At 36.5% G+C, this 17,733-nt stretch overlaps 2 protein-coding genes across 3 annotated transcripts in view; one reads left to right on the top strand and one right to left on the bottom strand.

The window, feature by feature from the left end:
* The first annotated feature begins 1,818 nt into the window (after window positions 1-1,818).
* Window positions 1,819-12,573, top strand: TRIM59 (tripartite motif containing 59). The gene is made up of 3 exons (XM_079101029.1): window positions 1,819-2,002; window positions 3,127-3,196; window positions 10,919-12,573. The coding sequence occupies exon 3, from the start codon at window positions 10,922-10,924 to the stop codon at window positions 12,131-12,133; it is 1,212 nt and encodes a 403-aa protein (XP_078957155.1). The 5' UTR covers window positions 1,819-2,002; window positions 3,127-3,196; window positions 10,919-10,921; the 3' UTR covers window positions 12,134-12,573.
* Window positions 12,574-14,348: 1,775 nt separating this feature from the next.
* SMC4 (structural maintenance of chromosomes 4) overlaps window positions 14,349-17,733 on the bottom strand; it is a 30,463-nt gene continuing 27,078 nt past the window's right edge. For both annotated transcript variants that reach the window (XM_079155459.1, XM_079155458.1), the window contains exons 19-24: window positions 17,444-17,588; window positions 17,029-17,202; window positions 16,292-16,474; window positions 15,936-16,168; window positions 15,311-15,494; window positions 14,349-14,834 (exon numbers count right to left, since the gene is read on the bottom strand). In XM_079155459.1, the coding sequence (XP_079011585.1) occupies window positions 14,682-14,834; window positions 15,311-15,494; window positions 15,936-16,168; window positions 16,292-16,474; window positions 17,029-17,202; window positions 17,444-17,588 (1,072 nt within the window). In that variant the 3' untranslated portion in view covers window positions 14,349-14,681. The remainder of the gene's footprint in view (window positions 14,835-15,310; window positions 15,495-15,935; window positions 16,169-16,291; window positions 16,475-17,028; window positions 17,203-17,443; window positions 17,589-17,733) is intronic.

The following is a 17,733-nucleotide window of genomic DNA, read 5'->3' on the forward strand; positions in this document are numbered from 1 at the left end:
TTGGAGGGGAGAGGGAGGCGGAGTACCTCAGCATATGATTTTTAGGTTTATGGATTATAAGCATTTACTCCTGTAGTTGAGCGTTAATTTTCCTGTTCCACCTTTCCAAGTCTGTAGTACCTTCTGTAGAGTGTATGGTGACTGCCATTCTCCTGTAGTTCTCTACCATCTTTCTTCATCCCCCATGTGGGGTTACAGAAATCTTTGGCACAGCTGGGAACCTCATGGGCCTCTAAAAAAGACTCCCTGGAGGAATAGATTAGCCCTTCCTTTGTGATATCCTTAACTTTCCCCTACCAGTATCTCTGTTTTGGGGCTATCATACTTTTTCTTTCTGCTTCTTCCAGCATTAACTGCTTCTTCCCTCAAAAGTTATTTTTCTAATGGGTTCAGGCTTTTTGGAAAACAAAAGCCAGTAAGTAAGTGGAGCTACTTCTGTTTTCTTGCCACATGCATAAAACTTTTGCAGTGAGGAGAAAACAAGTTGAGAAAATTATGGCTAAAAACATTAAGACTCAGCTATATTAATTTAATCCTAGAGGCAAAACAGTTTTTGGAGAGAATAATTTCATAAGAGGATAAAGCATGGGGAGATATTCAAAACACATTTTTTTTTTTTTTTAACCAGAAGCTAAAAAGCTTTCAGGTAACTACAATGTTTAAATAAAAAAGTACAACAAAGTTGAAATGGAGATATACATATATGACAGCATGAAACATGGGTATCCCTGCGATCACATTTCACAAATAACCTTTTAGGAAGAGTAGTGTCACAGCTGAATTGGTAAAGAATCTGAGATTGACTAAGGTTTCACTAAAATTGCCTTGATTTCTGCTTTATCCTCATTTGATATTTTTCTGTAATCTACTGATTAAAGCCTAACACCTGAATGTATCGACAATACCAAACATACCAAGTTCATAGTTTCATCACAGCAGTAACTAAAAGGACTTAAAAGTATCTTAGGAGAGGGAAGCTGTGTTAGGAGTGTATTGAGTTAACGGTTGAATAGTTTTTCAAGAAAAAAAGGGGAAGGACTAATATGGACTATGCTTTCTAATCTCATGAGGCTAAGAAGGTGAAGCAGGAGTTGGGTGAAGTTGTGCAATGTCTCAAAACTGGTAATTCTTGTGCAACTGTCATCTCTAGGAAATAATTTCATAAAGTGATAAAAAGGGGACAGAAGGGCGGGTGAGAGGTTCCTAAAGAGTTCTAAAAGTTCCTATTAACTCTCTCACTTCTCTCGAGGACGAGAGCTCTAAAGCGCCTTCTGGGCTGTTACCCGGTGGGTCTTGGTCTCCAAACCGTGGAAACAAAGGGTAACTCAGCCCACAGGACGGTGCGCGTGTGCCTTCGGGGAGGTGGCGACTTCGGGGAGCACGAAACTCTTGAGGTAACAATGGCAGTTCCTGAGCTTTAAAAGTCTAGCATCAGACCGTGTCAGCGTGGCTTCATGTAATAAACAGTCCCACAGAGATGCCTCAAGAAACCGTCAGCCGGCCGACCGCGCGAAGCTCAGGCCCTCCCGGCCCCGCCTCTCCCGCAGCCCTAGGGGCCAAGACGCTTCTTCAGCCTGGACCCCAGCCCGCGAGGCGCACCACGCCCATCCAAGCGCCCCACAGCAGAAGTGCCCCTCTTCCTTCCAGCACCTCGGAGAGTTTGAGTGGCAGCCTGCGCCTTTCGCGCAGGCGCAGAAAACTGGGCGCCCGCGTCAGGCCGCGCCCTCTTGGTCACGCCCCCGCTTTTGCTGGCGCCGCGGCCGTTTACTTTCGAACGGCGGCCCCGCGCTTTTTCCCATTGGCAGATGTTGCGCAGTTGAACGTTGCTTAGAGACTGCGTCTGCGCCGTCAGGCTCCGCGAAGCCCCGCCTCTCTGGGGCACCTGAAGTCCTTTGGGGCGGAGGAGGATTGGGACGCCTGACACCTCTCAGCATCTGTCTGGCGGCTGCTGCGGAGTTCTGTGTCCTCCTGGTGGACTTGCCTTGTCGCCCACCTCCTCGCGGTGAGTCTGAGGACTTTCTTTTCCGATCTGTGAAGGCGGCTCGGAGTCCCTTTCTCTTGCAGGAATACAGGCTGCTGTACTGTTGTATTTGGCGGAGAATGTGGGGGCTTGGTGATGGAGAGGCTGGGCTTGGGTGCTGCGTCCATTCCCTTGTTTCCCTCAAGGGCAGTTTGGGGAACCACTTTTCCTTTCCTCCAGTCTGGAACTGCATGGCTCAGAAGGAGAAGGCGCTCTGTGGGGTGAAGTGAGGTGAGCAGGACCATGCCGAATGGGTCAACCTTGCTGGGTAGGGGCGGGAGATCGCAGATGTGGAGGAGGCGTGTTAGCGAGCCTTGGGAGGTTTCTAAGAAACCTTCGAGAAGGGGGAGGAAGAGTACTGCCATTTTGAGCCGCTTCTTTGTGTGAAATTTTCACAGACTTAACTGGGGAAGTTGTTAGTTATGCCCATTTTACAGATTTGAAACTTCACTTTTGAGAAGTATTGGAACAGATTCAGAGCCCCACAACTTTTCTGTACCAGAACTGTGAGATTGGAACAACCTAAATCAATAGAGATTTGAGCTGGTCAGGTCTTTTACTCCCATGGATGCTTCTTTTCTTCCTGTTAATTTTAAGCAACCCAAAATGACCGTGAATATTTGGTTCGTCATCACCGTGTTAGTTAATAGTGTCGAAAGCTATTTGATGCCGTTAAGAGTTCCTTTGTATGCCGCGCGTGGTGACCCACCCTTGTAATCACAGCGGCTCTGTAGGCTGAGGTAGGAGGATCACAGGTTCCAAGCCAGCCCAAAGCAATTTAGCGAGACCCTGTCTCACAATAAAAAGGGCTGGGGATGTGGCTCAGTGGTTAAGTGCCCCTGGGCTCAATCCTCAGTATCAAAACAAAACAAAACAAAACAAAAAAAGTTCCTTTGTGTCAAAATTGTGTTTTCAAAATGCAAGCATACTTATACTTGCAGTTGCAACAACTGTTGGCATTTGTCACTGCTTTTCTAAAAACACAGCGAGTTCTAGTTCTGAAAGGTACACAAGAAGACAGTGAACTAACAATCATGACATTGTATTTAATATATTTCTTGGGAAAATAAATATGAATATTAAAGATAAAATTATTTTAATTTTAGAATAACAAAGAATCTGGAAAAGTTGGAGAAGATAAAGTATATCCAGTATCCAAATCAGGAGATCAACAAGGTAGGTAAATTTTGGGAGATTAAGGGAATATGAAAGAGATTTTCACATTCAGTGTATGATTTCAGCGTATGATTTAAGCTATACGTTGAAATTATAATTCTTTTGAAAAATGATATATGTAGTTGGTGTATAAAATTCTAACCTTATTATAGAAGGAGCATAAAGTGAAAAGTAAATAATGCCTCATCTGACCTTAAAGGTAGTCCTTGTTATCTCTTCCATACCATTCCAGAAATTTTACAAAGATGTGTACATCTCAACACACAAATTGTATTATTTTGTACATTCAGATATGCATATTGAATTTATTGTTACTTGGATAAATTTTTATTATGCATTTACATATTGATCTCAGTCTTTTTAAGCGCATCAATAGCTAGTTGTCTTTTGAAGGAAGGTACCGACCGTAATTTAATCAGGCAAGGAGAAAATTTGACTTTAGGTAATGTTAATATTGACATTGCCTCTGACTAAATATTTTGCTGAGTATTTTTCACTTTATTTTCACTTTGAAAAATATTAAAAAAGCAATCAGAACCTTAAGTTCTCATGTCACTTCTTGGTTAAGTTAGATTAATACTTTCCTATTAGTATTTTTGCTATTGCTTAATTCTCCTTCATCTGTTGATATCTGTTATCTAATATGCTGGTTAGATACTGTGGAGTCACAGTCAACCCTTTTTGGTGAAAAACTTCATAAAAAGTTTGGAAGTTCTGAAATGTTTTTGACATTTAAACACAAATTTGTGAAATAATTTATAAGTAGGTAATTTAGTCTCAGTTTTCTTGTTTTCTTTTTGAGATTTAAAAAATATTCAGGGCTGGGGATGTAGCTCAGTTGGTAGAGTGCTTGCCTCGCAAGCACAAGGCCCTGAGTTTTCAATCCCTAGCACCAAAAAAAAAAAAAAAAAAAAAAAAATTATATTTCTTGGTGCTTTCAAAGAGAAGTGGGAAATCTTGAACTAAGTACTAATTTTTACTTAGGCTTTTAGTATTCACTGGAGGAAAATACACGGGTTTCTTTCATTTTACTTTTTTTTGGTACCAGGGATTGAACCCAGGGAGTGCTTAACCGTGGAGCCACATCCTCAGCCCTTTTTTATATTTATTTAGAGAGGGTTTTGCCGAATTCATTAGGGCCTCAATTAAGTTGCTGATGTTGGCTGGGAACTCATGATCCTTCTGCCTCAGTCTCCCAAGCTGCTGGGATTATAGGCATGCACCACTGCACCCAGCGACTTTTTTTCTTTTTAAATGCATGAAATAGTATAAACTGATTCTAAGATTATTTTGGCAGAGGAAAGAGTTGATAATAGTCATGACAGTTAAAAACTTTTCTTAGGTTTTTTAATTGTATTAAAATACATAACAAATTTAACATTTCAACTGTATATAAATGTATAGTTCAGTGGCATTATATACATTCTCATTTTTTTGTAACCATCACCACCATCTATCTCCAGAATGTTTTCATCTTCCTAGACTGAAGTTCTGCACTCATTAAACAATAACTACAGCCTCCCTTCTCTCAGGCCCTGACAACTGCCATTCTGTTTCCCTTTCTCTGTGGATTACTTACTGGTTTTCATACTGTGTTTTCACATCTAATATGAATAATACACTTTTTTCTTCCATTGACATAATTGAATAAATTGTACTAGTAGATTTTCTGTAACTGAATTAACTATTACTGAAAAGAATGTTATTTAGTACTGGTCTCGAGTGGTGGAGTATTTTGTGTGTGTGCACATGTGAGTGCATGCACATGCTGGGCATTGAATCCAGGGCCTCACTCATGCTAAGCATGTGCTCTACCACTGAACTACTCTTAAACCCAGTCATGGTACAGTATTCTTTTTGTACTCCTGGGTTATTTTTGCTAATATTGTGCTTAAGATTTTACATCTGGTTTTTTGTTTGTTTTTGGTACCAGGGATTGAACCCAGGAGTGCTTAGCCACTGAGCCACATCTCTACCCCTTTTTAAAATTTTTTTATTTTGAGACAAGGTCTTGCAAAGTTGCTGAGGCTGGCTTTGAACTTGTGATCCTCTGTCTTAGCCTCCTAAACCTCTGGGGTTACAGGTGTGGGCTATCCCGCCAGCTCAGTTTCCATTTTTGAAATTGACCTGTTTTTAGTTTGTATTTGGTTAGATCTTGGAATCGTGTTATACTGTCCTCAGAACAATTTGCAAACAATTTATATTTATATTCTGGTACAGTTGAGCAAGAAATTGTTTCTTTTAACATCTGACAGATCTCAGAGAAGCTTGCCTCCACCAGACACCTCAGTAGGTACCCTATAGGTCCTAGTCCTGGTCCCAGGGTATTTTGGAACCCAGGTATTTCTTGCACATTTTAGGCAAGAGCTTTCCATTGAGCAACATTCATTTTCCTTTTTTTAAATAAAAATTTGAGAAAACCGTTCAGCTCAGGCTGGCCTTGAACTTGGGACCTCCTACTTCAGTCTCTTGAGTGGATGATGTAATAGCATTGTATCACTACCTAACTTTTATAAAACAACAAATATTAAAACACAGTTTCTATGGATCAGGAATCTAGGAGTGGCTTAGCTGGTGCCTGAGGTCCACTGTCACTTAACAAGTTTGCAGTGAAGCTATTTGGAGTCATAGACTTCACTGGGCTTGAAGTATGTGCTTTCAAGCTCACTTATGTGGAAGTTTGCAGTCTTAGTTCCTTGTGGGGTGTTCTACTTAAGGGCTTAGTTCCTCACCATAGCAATTGTGTCTTGGTCTGCTTATAACATGGTAGCTTGTTTCCCTCAGTGAGAGTGCTTCAAGAGAGGGAGAGAGGCAGAAGCTGTGGTCTTCTGTTACAGTGTTGGAAGTGGTACCCTCACTCTGTGTATTTTCTGTGTTAGAGGGGAGTCACTTGGTTCAGTCCACACTCAAGAGGAGTGAATTAGAAAAGAACCCAGGAAGTGGAGGTCATTGGGGGCCATTTTAGAGGCTGGTTGCCTATCACAGATAGTTAAGGCTTGTTTACTTATTAAAATAAACAAACCCAGCTTACGAGGGTTTGTAAGGTTTATCACTCTTGCAATTTATTTTTGGTACCGAGGATTGAACCTAGGGTGCTTAACCACTGAGCCGAATTCCCAGCTCTTAATTTTTCACTAAGTTGCTTGGGATCTCCTTAGGTTGCTGAGGCTGGTTTTGAACTTGAAATTCTTGTCTTGTGATAATAGGCATGCGTCACTGTTCCTGGCCTCCCTCTTGCAATTTTGTGTTTCTTTCTTTATTGACAGTTCTGGGGATTGAACCCAGTCCTCAAGAATGCTAAAAAGCAAGGTACCACTGGCAACACACCGAGCCCAGCCAGACATCTTAAGGGCTATATCTAGAACTCAAAATATTGCTTCTACTGTATTCTTTTGGTCAGAGCAGTCCCTTGGCCTGTATATTTTCCTGGCATGGAGAATAGAGTTCATCTCCTGACTGAAGAGTAGCAAAAAAAAGCCCCATCATAGAAATAATATGTGAGATAATTGTGGCCATTCCAGTTTTCTTTGAAAATTAGAATCATCCAGAGCAGAATTTGAGACCATTGTATTTTTGTTTTGCTTTTTTCATCCTGTCTTTTGGCCTGTATGCTTGTAGGCCTGTATTCCATGGATCTTTAACATTTAATAATTTTTTTTTTTTAAATTAGGGGTTTAGCAAAATTGCAGTCCCACTTCAGCCTCTCTAGTAGCTGGAATTCAGGCTAGAGTCACCACAACTAGCTAACATCATATTTTTATTTGCATATTAATGATTAGAAGTGAAACCCATATGTAATAATAAAATAGCAGACCCTTGCCAACATTTTCCCTGTTCATGATTCCTACTGTCAGAGCAAAATCATGATTCCTACTGTCCAGAAACAAAATCATCTCTTTTAACTTTTTCTTTTGGTATTCACTTCTGTATTTTCAAATAATATGGTTTTACATTTTTTTTCCCCCCCATTTTAAGTGTATAGTGACTTTCTTATGAGGGAAGATTTAGTTTTTGTTGGGCATAGTGGCCCATGCTTGTAATACCAGAGACTTGGGAGGCTGAGACAGCAAGAGTTTGAGGCCAGCCTGGACAACTTAGTGGACCTTGTCTCAAAATAAAAAATCAAAAGGGCTGGGGATGTAGCTCAGTGGTAGAAAGCCCCTGGGTTTCAATGCCCAGAAACCTGTCCCTGTCCCCTCCAAAAAAAAAACAAAAACAAAAACAAATTTATTTTTGTTGCTTGGTAAAATCAGTTGTGTATGTACATGTAATATGACTTAATAAAACGGTTAGGACATATTTCTTCTTTTTATATGTCTTATGTCCTTTTTTCTAAATTTAGTTTTCTCATGACCTCTCAATATGTTCAAATACATGAAAAATTTTGTAAGTTCCTTTTATTTACCTAAAGACACACCTGGATCTACCTGTTCTTTAGAACTACACAGTTGTCCTGTAACTTTGTTTCCTTATTATCCTCATGAGAATTATTTTCTTTTCTCCTTGCAGTAACTTCTAAGAACAATTGGCAGGGTCTCATTTGTGAGAGCTTTCATGTCTAGTTATCGTTATATCAAAGTGGATTTTAGGTTCCATTAAGGAAGTCTCCTCCTCCCATCCCTCTGAGAATATCAAAGGCATTGCTTCATTGTCTTCTAGTTTCCAGTGTTGTTATTGATGTTTTCACTGAAAACTCACAGGCAGCTTGCTAAATTGAAGAGGTTCATCCTTGAAAATATACAGGGTTGTCATGCGGCCCCTGCAACCTCCCCCCAGGCAGGTTGTGGAAGATTTTTGATGCATAAAGTTTCATACTGGTTTCTGAAAGAACTAGCCCCCAAGTGTGATAGCCACCTGTAATACTGTGGTTTTTAGGCAGTTACCAGTCAGAAATTTCCTGGCCTTATAAAAGTGTTATTTTTTTCAGTTAGGTTTGTCTCTTTTAACCAGTTATGATTTCTATATAATTTGATACCCATGGTTTTTAATAAATCTGCAAGAGGGTAGTCAGAATAAAATTTGATTTCTCTGATCTTTAAATTTAATCTATAAGTTTCTGGTTAAATTTCAAATAAAAATTTTACATACTGCAGCAGTAACTTTGAGTCCATGATTTTTTATTCTAGTATGTTCCATCTTATATAAGCTCTAGAGATGACATTTCTTTTTTTTTGTTAATGTGAATATTCTCATTCTAAAGAAATTCAAGCTTTTGGGTTTCTGAATGCATTCTCAAGAGAAGTTGTACCCTAGCTTTTGACAAGTATAGAAAAGGGCTTTGGACTGAAAAGTTAGATCCTTTTGGACTAGTTTTGCTACTTATACATTAAATAACTCTAATATTAAATCCAGGTTGAATGTCTTTAAATTTTATTCCTGCTGTTCTGTGTTTTCCTTCATTGTGCATTATGACATCACTGAAATACTCTTGAGAAATACGTTTGTTTTTCCTTGGTGGTTTTTGAATGACTTCAGAGCTCTCTGTAGGTGCGAGGTAAAATTGTAAAGGCTTTCCAACACGCATTCACTTGAATATATCTGCAGTGACTATTATCTTCTGTGCTGTTGCCCAATTACTTTAGTTTCCTGGAATGCTTCACAGTTCTAGTGTCTGTATGATACAGCTTGGCTCATTAGGGATCTGAATATTGTCAGTTTGAATGGAGTATTTTCTGATGGACTTTCCTGCTAAAGCTTTTCCTAAATAGAAATTTTGCTGTTAAAATAACTAACATCTGTAGTTGTTCATTCAACCAATGGGGAATGAATGTTTAATGATATTGTATGAGTAGATTGTAGAAACGTACCATAATTGAGACATAATTCCTGCCCTTATAGGAACTTTCTAACATATACTTGATTTTTTAGTACTGGGAATTAAATGTAGGAATGCTTAACCACTGAGCTACATCCCTAGCCCTTTATTTCTCCAGACAAGGGTCTCAGCAAGTTGCCAAAACCAGCCTTCTTGTGATCCTCCTTCATTACTTAGCCTCCCAAGTTGCTGGGATTGTAGGCGTGGGCCACTGTGCCTGGTACAATGTTACGAAATTCTTATAATAAAATCTCTTATGTGCTATGAGATAAAAATAGTTAAAAAAAAAAAAAAAAAGAGACCTAAATTGGTGAAGAGCCAGGTTCTTGTTGATACTTGAAGGATAGGAGTTTGGTATATAGTAAAAGAGCTAACAGCTAAAGTCTACAGAAGTTTTTGTGTTTATTAAAAGTGTAATTAGTTCTTTTTAGATGCTGTTTTCACATACTTTTAATCTTAAAGTCTAGTCTTAAATAGTGGAGGCTTTGATATTCTGTAGTATTTTACATGAGTAGCACTTAGATTTTTTTTAACAATGGTATAACTTGATCCCCCCCCCCCTCATCAAATGGGTAAGAGTTAGTTCTATGGATTGCAGCCTGCACTGAGAACAGAAAAACCATGAGAGATGGTGGAATACAAAATTGTCAGGCTTCTGTTGTTGAAAACATTAATAGCTTTTGAAGAAGTCAAGTTACTTGTGTCAGAGCAATTTCCGAACTATTAATGTATTCCTTTTTTTTATCTTGGGAATACTTGTACTGTACCCATTTTTAGTGAAGGAAAGATGGTGTCCTTTACCTTCTTTACCATTAGTACTTTAGTTTTTCACTTAAAAAGTCAGTGCTTCAGAATCATAATCAACTTTTTATCTTTTGAGCTGATTTTTATTTCAAGGATTAATTAAAACTTTTCTAAATATTACAATTAAAATTATTGCTTTAGAAAATTACACTCCGGGCTGGGGATGTAGCTCATTGATAGAGGGCTTTCTTAGCATGTACAAGGCCGTGTTGTTTTCAGCACTGCAAAAAAAAAAAAAAAAAAAAAAGTTTGCCTTGCAAGCACAAGGCCCTGGGTTCGATCCCCAGCACCGCAAAAAAATAAATAAAAATAAAAAAAATTGCAATCCTGGGCTTAAAACTTATCTATTCCAATTAAAGCATCTGAGAAATTTATAGTAAAAGCTTTGAGAGAAATGAAATACATAACTTGCTTTAAGAAATTATAATAGAGCTGCGTGCAGCAGCACACACTTATAATCCCCAGCAATTTGGAAGGCTGAGACATGATTTCAAGTTGGAGGAGATCCTATCTCAAAAAAAAAAAAAGGACTGGGAATGTGGCTTAGGGGTAGAGCACCCCCACATTCAACCCCCAGTAAAGCAAAGAACAAAACATGATTGGGCCAACGGGGAATGTTTCCTTCTTTTGAATTAATGAATTGAGCCAACTAATTTCTTTTGAATTAAAAAAATATAATATTGCTAAGTCTGTGTAATATATAATAGAAATGTTTATAGTCTTGTTTATTTCATTAGTTTTGATTTTACCATCTTACAGGGAAAAAAGTTGCATATAGTAGTTATAACTATTTCAGCAGAATACTTTGAATTTAAGGTAAGTCTTCATTACATGGAGACAAATTTAAATGACTAATTTGAAATTTCAAATTAATTGGAATCATTTTGCTTGGGTTGACTTTTCTAAAGGAATAAGCTCTTGAAGATTATCAATTCAATATTACTAGGAATTGAATTAACTACAAATGTCATTTTAAATTTTAATAGTTGTCCTTTTCAGTGATAAAGCAGTCTATTAATTTGTGGAGGTTAATGACTGAAACTACGTAAGTACAATGTATTTGTTATATATGTAAACTTTAAAAAATTTCTTTCTTTTGACAGGAAATGCACAATTTTGAGGACGAGTTAACGTGTCCCATTTGTTACAGTATATTTGAAGATCCTCGTGTACTACCATGCTCTCATACGTTTTGTAGGAATTGTTTGGAAAATGTTCTTCAGGCATCTGGTAACTTTTATATATGGAGACCTTTACGAATTCCACTCAAGTGCCCTAATTGTAGAAGTATTATTGAAATTGCTCCAACAGGTATTGAATCATTACCTGTTAATTTTGCATTAAGGGCTATTATTGAAAAGTACCAGCAAGAAGACCATCCAGATATTGTCACCTGCCCTGAACATTATCGGCAGCCATTAAATGTTTATTGTCTACTAGATAAAAAATTAGTTTGTGGTCATTGCCTCACTATAGGTCAACATCATGGTCATCCTATAGATGACCTTCAAAGTGCTTATCTGAAAGAAAAGGACACACCTCAAAAACTGCTTAAACAGTTAACTGATACACACTGGACAGATCTTACTCGTCTTATTGAAAAGCTAGAAGAACAAAAATCTCATTCTGAGAAAATGGTCCAAGGTGATAAGGAAGTTGTTCTCCAGTATTTTAAGGAGCTTATTGATACATTGGAACAGAAAAAAAAAGTTTTCCTAACAGCTCTCTGTGATGTTGGCAATCTGATTAATCAAGAATATACTCCACAAATTGAAAGAATGAAAGAAATGAGAGAGCAACAACTTGAATTAATGACAGTGACAACGTCTTTACAAGATGAGTCTCCTCTTAAATTCCTTGAAAAAATTGATGATGTCCGCCAACGTGTGCAGATCTTGAAACAAAGACCACTTCCTGAGGTCCAGCCTGTTGAAATTTATCCTCGAGTAAGCAAAGTATTAAAAGAAGAATGGAGCAGAACAGAAATTGGGCAAATTAAGAAAGCTCTCATTCCTGAAATGAAAATTTCTTCAAAAAGAATGCCATGTTCCTGGCCAGATAAAGATGAAAAAGAAGTTGAATTTTTTAAAATTTTAAACATTGTTATAGTTACATTAATTTCAGTGATATTAATGTTAATACTCTTTTTCAACCAGCACATTATAACCTTCTTAAATGAAATCACTTCAATATGTTTTTCTGAAGTCTCTCTGTCTGTTTACCAAAGTTTATCTAACAATCTTAATGACTTAAAAAATATACTGTGTCATACCTTACATTTGTTAAAGGAATTCATGTGGAAAATAGTTTCTTATTGAAAACTTGAATCAGAATTGTAAATGGGCTTATTGTATATAGCAGAAGCTAACCATTGCTAATTGGAGAAATAGGGGTAGTAGTGTTAATAGCAAACCAAACTTGAGTTGATAAAAATATATAGAAATGTTAAAACTTATGCTTTTGTTAGAGATGTCAGAGATAAAATTCTAGTCATAATTAGAAAATTAACAATAAAATCTAGTAATTGATTTGGAAATTTGTATTGGCTTGAAAGAGCTGCTAGGACCATTTACACATTCTTATACCAATGTTGTCTTTTATTTCGGCGGGTGCCTTTGCATTTTTCGCTACATAAAGTTTTTAGATTAATATAGACGGCAAAATTCTCAAAAGCTGGAAGCTTTTGAATGGATGAGAAAGGATGGTAGAAGATTAAAAAGTCAAGCAGCAAAGTCTTAAGTGATAAAGGACTGCTACTAGATAACCAATATTAGAGGACAATGACAACTTCTAATACTTGTTTTATAGTTATGTATTGCTTTTAAGATTGTCATTTGGGAGCTGGGTGTGGTGGTATAGACCTGTAGTCCTAGTTATTTGGGTGGCTGAGACAGGAGAATCTCAAGTTCAAGGTCAACCTGGCAATATAGCAAGCCCCCCCCCCCCCCCCAAATGTTTAAGAACCGGGGCTATAGCTCAGTAGTAGAGCCCTTGCCTAGCATATGACCTCCAGCATTACCAAAAAACAACTTATAATGTTTAATCAGTCAAACCAGTTCTTGGATAAAAACTGTAAAAACATGTTACTAGACAGTCATGTTGACAATATACTTCATTTCCAACAGATTTTGATACCATTATGTAAACTATATTCATCTTAAAAAATAAAATTTTGTTAAATGTGCCCATGCCAATGCAATTTTATATTCTTGAACTTTTCTTAAGGGAGCTTATTAAGTCAGAACTCTAATGAGCTGTAGTTGCGATGCTTGCAGGAGGACTTTTGGCCCATTATCTGTGAAATTCTGGGCACAAACTCATTTGCTTTCCAGAAATCCCAGAAGGGCTGCTCTTGGATCACCTTTCTGGGAGCCTTACTTGGTTCAGACACTTTCCAGGTCAGATTAGGTAATGTTCTAAGCCCTACAGACTATATAACTTTGCTCAGGGAACTAGTTCTAAAGTACTCCTAAGGTCTTACCTGCTGAGATTAAGTAAAAACAGATGGCATTACACTGATTTATGATCACAACTGGGCTATACTCAGGATAATCACTGTGTGGTCAAAGAACATTGGAAGGGGAGGTGAGAGATGTTCAGCTATTAAGACAATTTTAAAAAATAATTTATAACATCAGTTTTTAGTAACTGCTTCTTATATGCTGTTCTTTTTATTTTACCAGGATGAGACTATTCTTCAAGTACATAATCTTGAAATTTCCTTATGTATAAAACAACTTTAATAAACTCCTTTTGGTATTTTATTTATGTTGATTGGCTTAATAAGATGGTCAAAATCAGGGTAGTAGCTTTGAAATTTCATATGGGTTCTAGGTGCTTTTGGTTTTAACTGTTTAATAATTTCATTTGCTTCTACTCCAATAAAAAAAAAATCATCACTGGATTACAGGACCTTTTTTGGGCAGTGCTGGGATTGAACCTAGGATCTCATGCATGCTAGGTAAGCACTTTTAACACTAAGCCACATCCTGCTATAATTACAAGATTGTAAAACTTACTTTTCTCTTATGTAACCTTGATATAAAACAATGACCATGCTTGAATTTTCAGATTTTGCTTTATTTAGGTCCATGCTGCTAGTGTTTACATTTTCACTGGTTTTTAGAATGATGTGAACTATGTTGTATTTAATACCTAATCAGTGGTGGTTCATTGAATAATGAGGCAATTAACCACGGAGGATAAATAGAAAATTTGAAGAGTTAAGGCAAAGACTTGATTCAATACCAAAATTCCTTCTAGGTGTTTTGCCAATCTATTTCTAGTAGTACAACATCCTTGAGCCAATAAACCCTGACAATCTGATATAGCTTAATTTCCATTTATTACTAATGAACTTAAGCCCTATGTGTTTTGTTTTCATGAACAAGTATAGCAGGGCATTTTTTGACTTAAAGAGACAGCTTAGTTTTGTGTAGACATTCTCTTGCAATATGTTTTAAATGGAGACATTAAGTTTTAGAAATGTAGAATGTATGTTTAAAACTTTCCTGTAAGAAATTAGTAAATTAAGTGAAATGCCTTAAGAACTACCCAAGATTAGTTAGCCTTTCCAATGTAGGCCAAGAGTCCATGAAGGTATGCGGAGCCTTGAATTTAGAACTTTAGAGTGCCTTAAGGGCAAGTCATATTTTTCTCCAGTCTGCCACTTAACAAAACTCATTCTTATAATCTCCTAATATAGAGAAAATATAGTGACTCTAACAGCATAAAATAAAATAGAAGCCAGTTTTATCATACAGCTTAGGAATATGTATTTATACAACTATTTTTTTAAAATAGAAAAACCAATATTACATTGAATCTCTGCCAATTCATTTTGAAGAATCTTCAGTATACATAAGTTCAACAAAGTCCTTTTGATGCAATTTCTTTTGGGTTTACTGCAACACTTTTTGTAATATTGTATGTCTTGTAAATTCCAATAAGACGATCTGAAATCTCAAACATATTATTTCGAAGAGAAATTATTATGAACTGAGCATTTTTTGTTTGTTCCTAAAGAGAAAAAAAGAATAAGGAATATTAAATAGTAACAGGTAAATCACAAACAGGTAAGCTTTATTAAATATTTTTTGGCAATGAGTTCAACATTACATAGACAATTAATATTTATAGTAATGAATGCTGGGAAAATTGATATTCCAGTATCTGAGCTTAAGAGGAAAATCTGGGTGTATCTGGCAGCATATGTGCTTAGAAGTCTAGAAAAGATCTAGAAGGAGACCTGGGATTCTAGCTGTAATTCTACTAATTTGCACCATCAATTTATTCTTTAAAATGGAAATACTTGTTTCAAATGAAGAAGTTATTTGATTCCCTTTGATACCAGAAGACATGGAGTTAGGAGGATAGGGTTTAAAGCTCAGCTCGAAGGTAAACAATTTGAAGGAATTCTATATGTAATGTGTATGGAAACCATAATCGTTCAGAATTAGAAATAACCAAAAAACACATCCTACACAATTACTTACGTATATATAAAATGCAACAATGGACACATTTTTAAAATCAAGGGCTGCATCAATCTCATCCATGAAGTAAAGGGGAGTGGGTTTGTAGTGGTGAAGAGCAAATACTAAGGCCAATGAGCTAAGTGTTTTCTCTCCTCCTGAAAGGTTGAAGATCTTCTTCCAACTTTTCTTAGGTGGTCGAACACTGCAATAATTATGAAAATCTTTTAGTCAAATTACTCATAAAGCTGAAATTAAGACTTCATGAACTGATTTCTACCACCTTTCTAATACAAATTTTTTCCCAACTATGAACTCCACCAGTTATTTTATAAATATGTTAAGGATAACACATCTATCAAACATTAAAGATTTAAACAGCAGCTGTTCTTTCCCCTTATTCAGTATAATTTTTCAGTTTTCATGTATATTGAAAGGGCTTAAAAATTAAAAATGTATAAACCAGAGAAAGATTAAGATTAAATATTTGCTATTTGGATGTAATTTATACTGTAAATTGCCATTATATATAAACAGATTAGTCTATCTAAACAAGTTGTGTAGCTCCAACCTTCCCCTCTCACCCCAAGAAATATCAATTTGGAGAATATGTAAAATAGGTTACAGGATTTTAAACTTTACAGACCTGAACATGATTCCTTCAGAGAAAGGATCCAAGCTGTCTACAAGCTCCAGTTCAGCATCCCCTCCTAAAGTAAGCATTTGGTAATTTTCTTTTAATTTATTTGTTATTATATAAAAACCTGCCATAAACTCATTAAGCCTTTGTTTTCGAAGATCTTCATATGCCTGTCTAAAGTTGTCTCTTTCAGAAGTAATTCTGTCCAATTCTGCTACCCGTTGCAAATATAATTCTTCCTGTGAAAAGATTGTGAGAAAAATATATTCAGATATAAATTTGAGATGTGAATGAGCATTAAAGGTCCTAATTTAAAGGACCAAAAGAATTTGACTTATTACGTATAAACAATCCAATCATACCTTCTTTTTATACTCTGCAATGGCACCGAGGTTTGGTTTCATTTCATGACACTGGGCTTCCAAAAGTGCAATCTGATTTGTTATACAATCTGGATTCTTGATTGCTTCAAGATCCTCTGGGCTCAGAAATGAAACCTCTTCAACAGGATTATCTTCTACAGGATGTAATGATATTTTTGAAATCTAGAAGTTCAATTTAGATAAGAAGGCACAGTCTATGATTTATTATTTTCTTTTTGTGGTACTGGGAACTGAACCCAAGGGAGCTCTACCACTAAGTTACATCCCCACAATGATTTTTGCTTGAGTCAGTCTTGTCAAATTGCCACGGCTGGCCTTGAACTTGCAATCCTTCTGCATTAGCCCAAGTTGCTGGGATTATGGGCACAGGCCACTATGCATTTTTTTTAAGGATATGAAAAAAATACACGAAAACAGGTGTGTGATTTGTTTATCAAGTAATTTTCAAAGGACAACTAAAACAGTTGTATAATACCAGTGTTCATTTAACCTTTTGTTAAATTTCCAGATTGCTCTGGGGTGAAAAATTAATTGCCATACACTAACCATTACAGATTCCTCTGTATATAATTACTATATACTGGTCATTATACCCCTTATAAACCTTAAGTGAAATCACAGAATGAAGAATCAAAATATCTCAAAAAGCAAACCCCCCAAAACTTTCTTCATTAAAAAACAGGCAAAAAGTTAAATTTATGTGGTAGCAATCTTACCTCTTTTTGCCAATATTTTATTTTAGAATTGTGTTCAGCAATGTGACCATCTACTTGTTCGAGTTTCAACTTAATACTAAGTGCATCTTTTTGAAGAGCATGTTCATTTTCTTGAATAACTTTTAGTTCTTGAAGTAGATTACGATGTTCTTTCTGGATTTCTGGTAAGGACTTCTAAAAAACCAAGAATTACTGGTATAAGGTATAATCTTCCAAAATAGAACAGGTGTATGTTTTCACATTACAAAGATGGGAGTTAGCATTCTCTCACCATGTCTCTTCTATTTTAAACAAAACATCTTAATTTATAGAAAAGCTATAATACTTTTGTGTTTTATAAATAAGTTTACAGTTATAAAACTTTTAACCTATGCACTTACTATAAGGCACTGAAGTCATCTATATCCAATCTTACCTCTGCAGCATTTGTATTATTTATGACCTCTGTTGCTTTGTCCTCCAGACTTTTTAGCTCTGCTGTTAAGTCACTGACTTCTTTCTCAGTATCTTTTATCTCTTTCTCTGTGCGAAAAACAGAGTCTTGTGCCTTTTTAAGATTTCTAAAGAAGCAAAAATGACACAACAAAAATGTGGTCAACCTGTTGCTTCTGCAAATATAGCAGATTTTTTTTTTTTTTTTTTTTTTTTGCAGTGCTGGGGATCAAACCCAGGGCCTTGTGGGTGATAGGCAAGCACCCTACCACT

Source organism: Sciurus vulgaris, assembly GCF_902686455.1.
Source record: "Sciurus vulgaris genome assembly, chromosome: 10".
Lineage (NCBI taxonomy): Eukaryota > Metazoa > Chordata > Mammalia > Rodentia > Sciuridae > Sciurus > Sciurus vulgaris.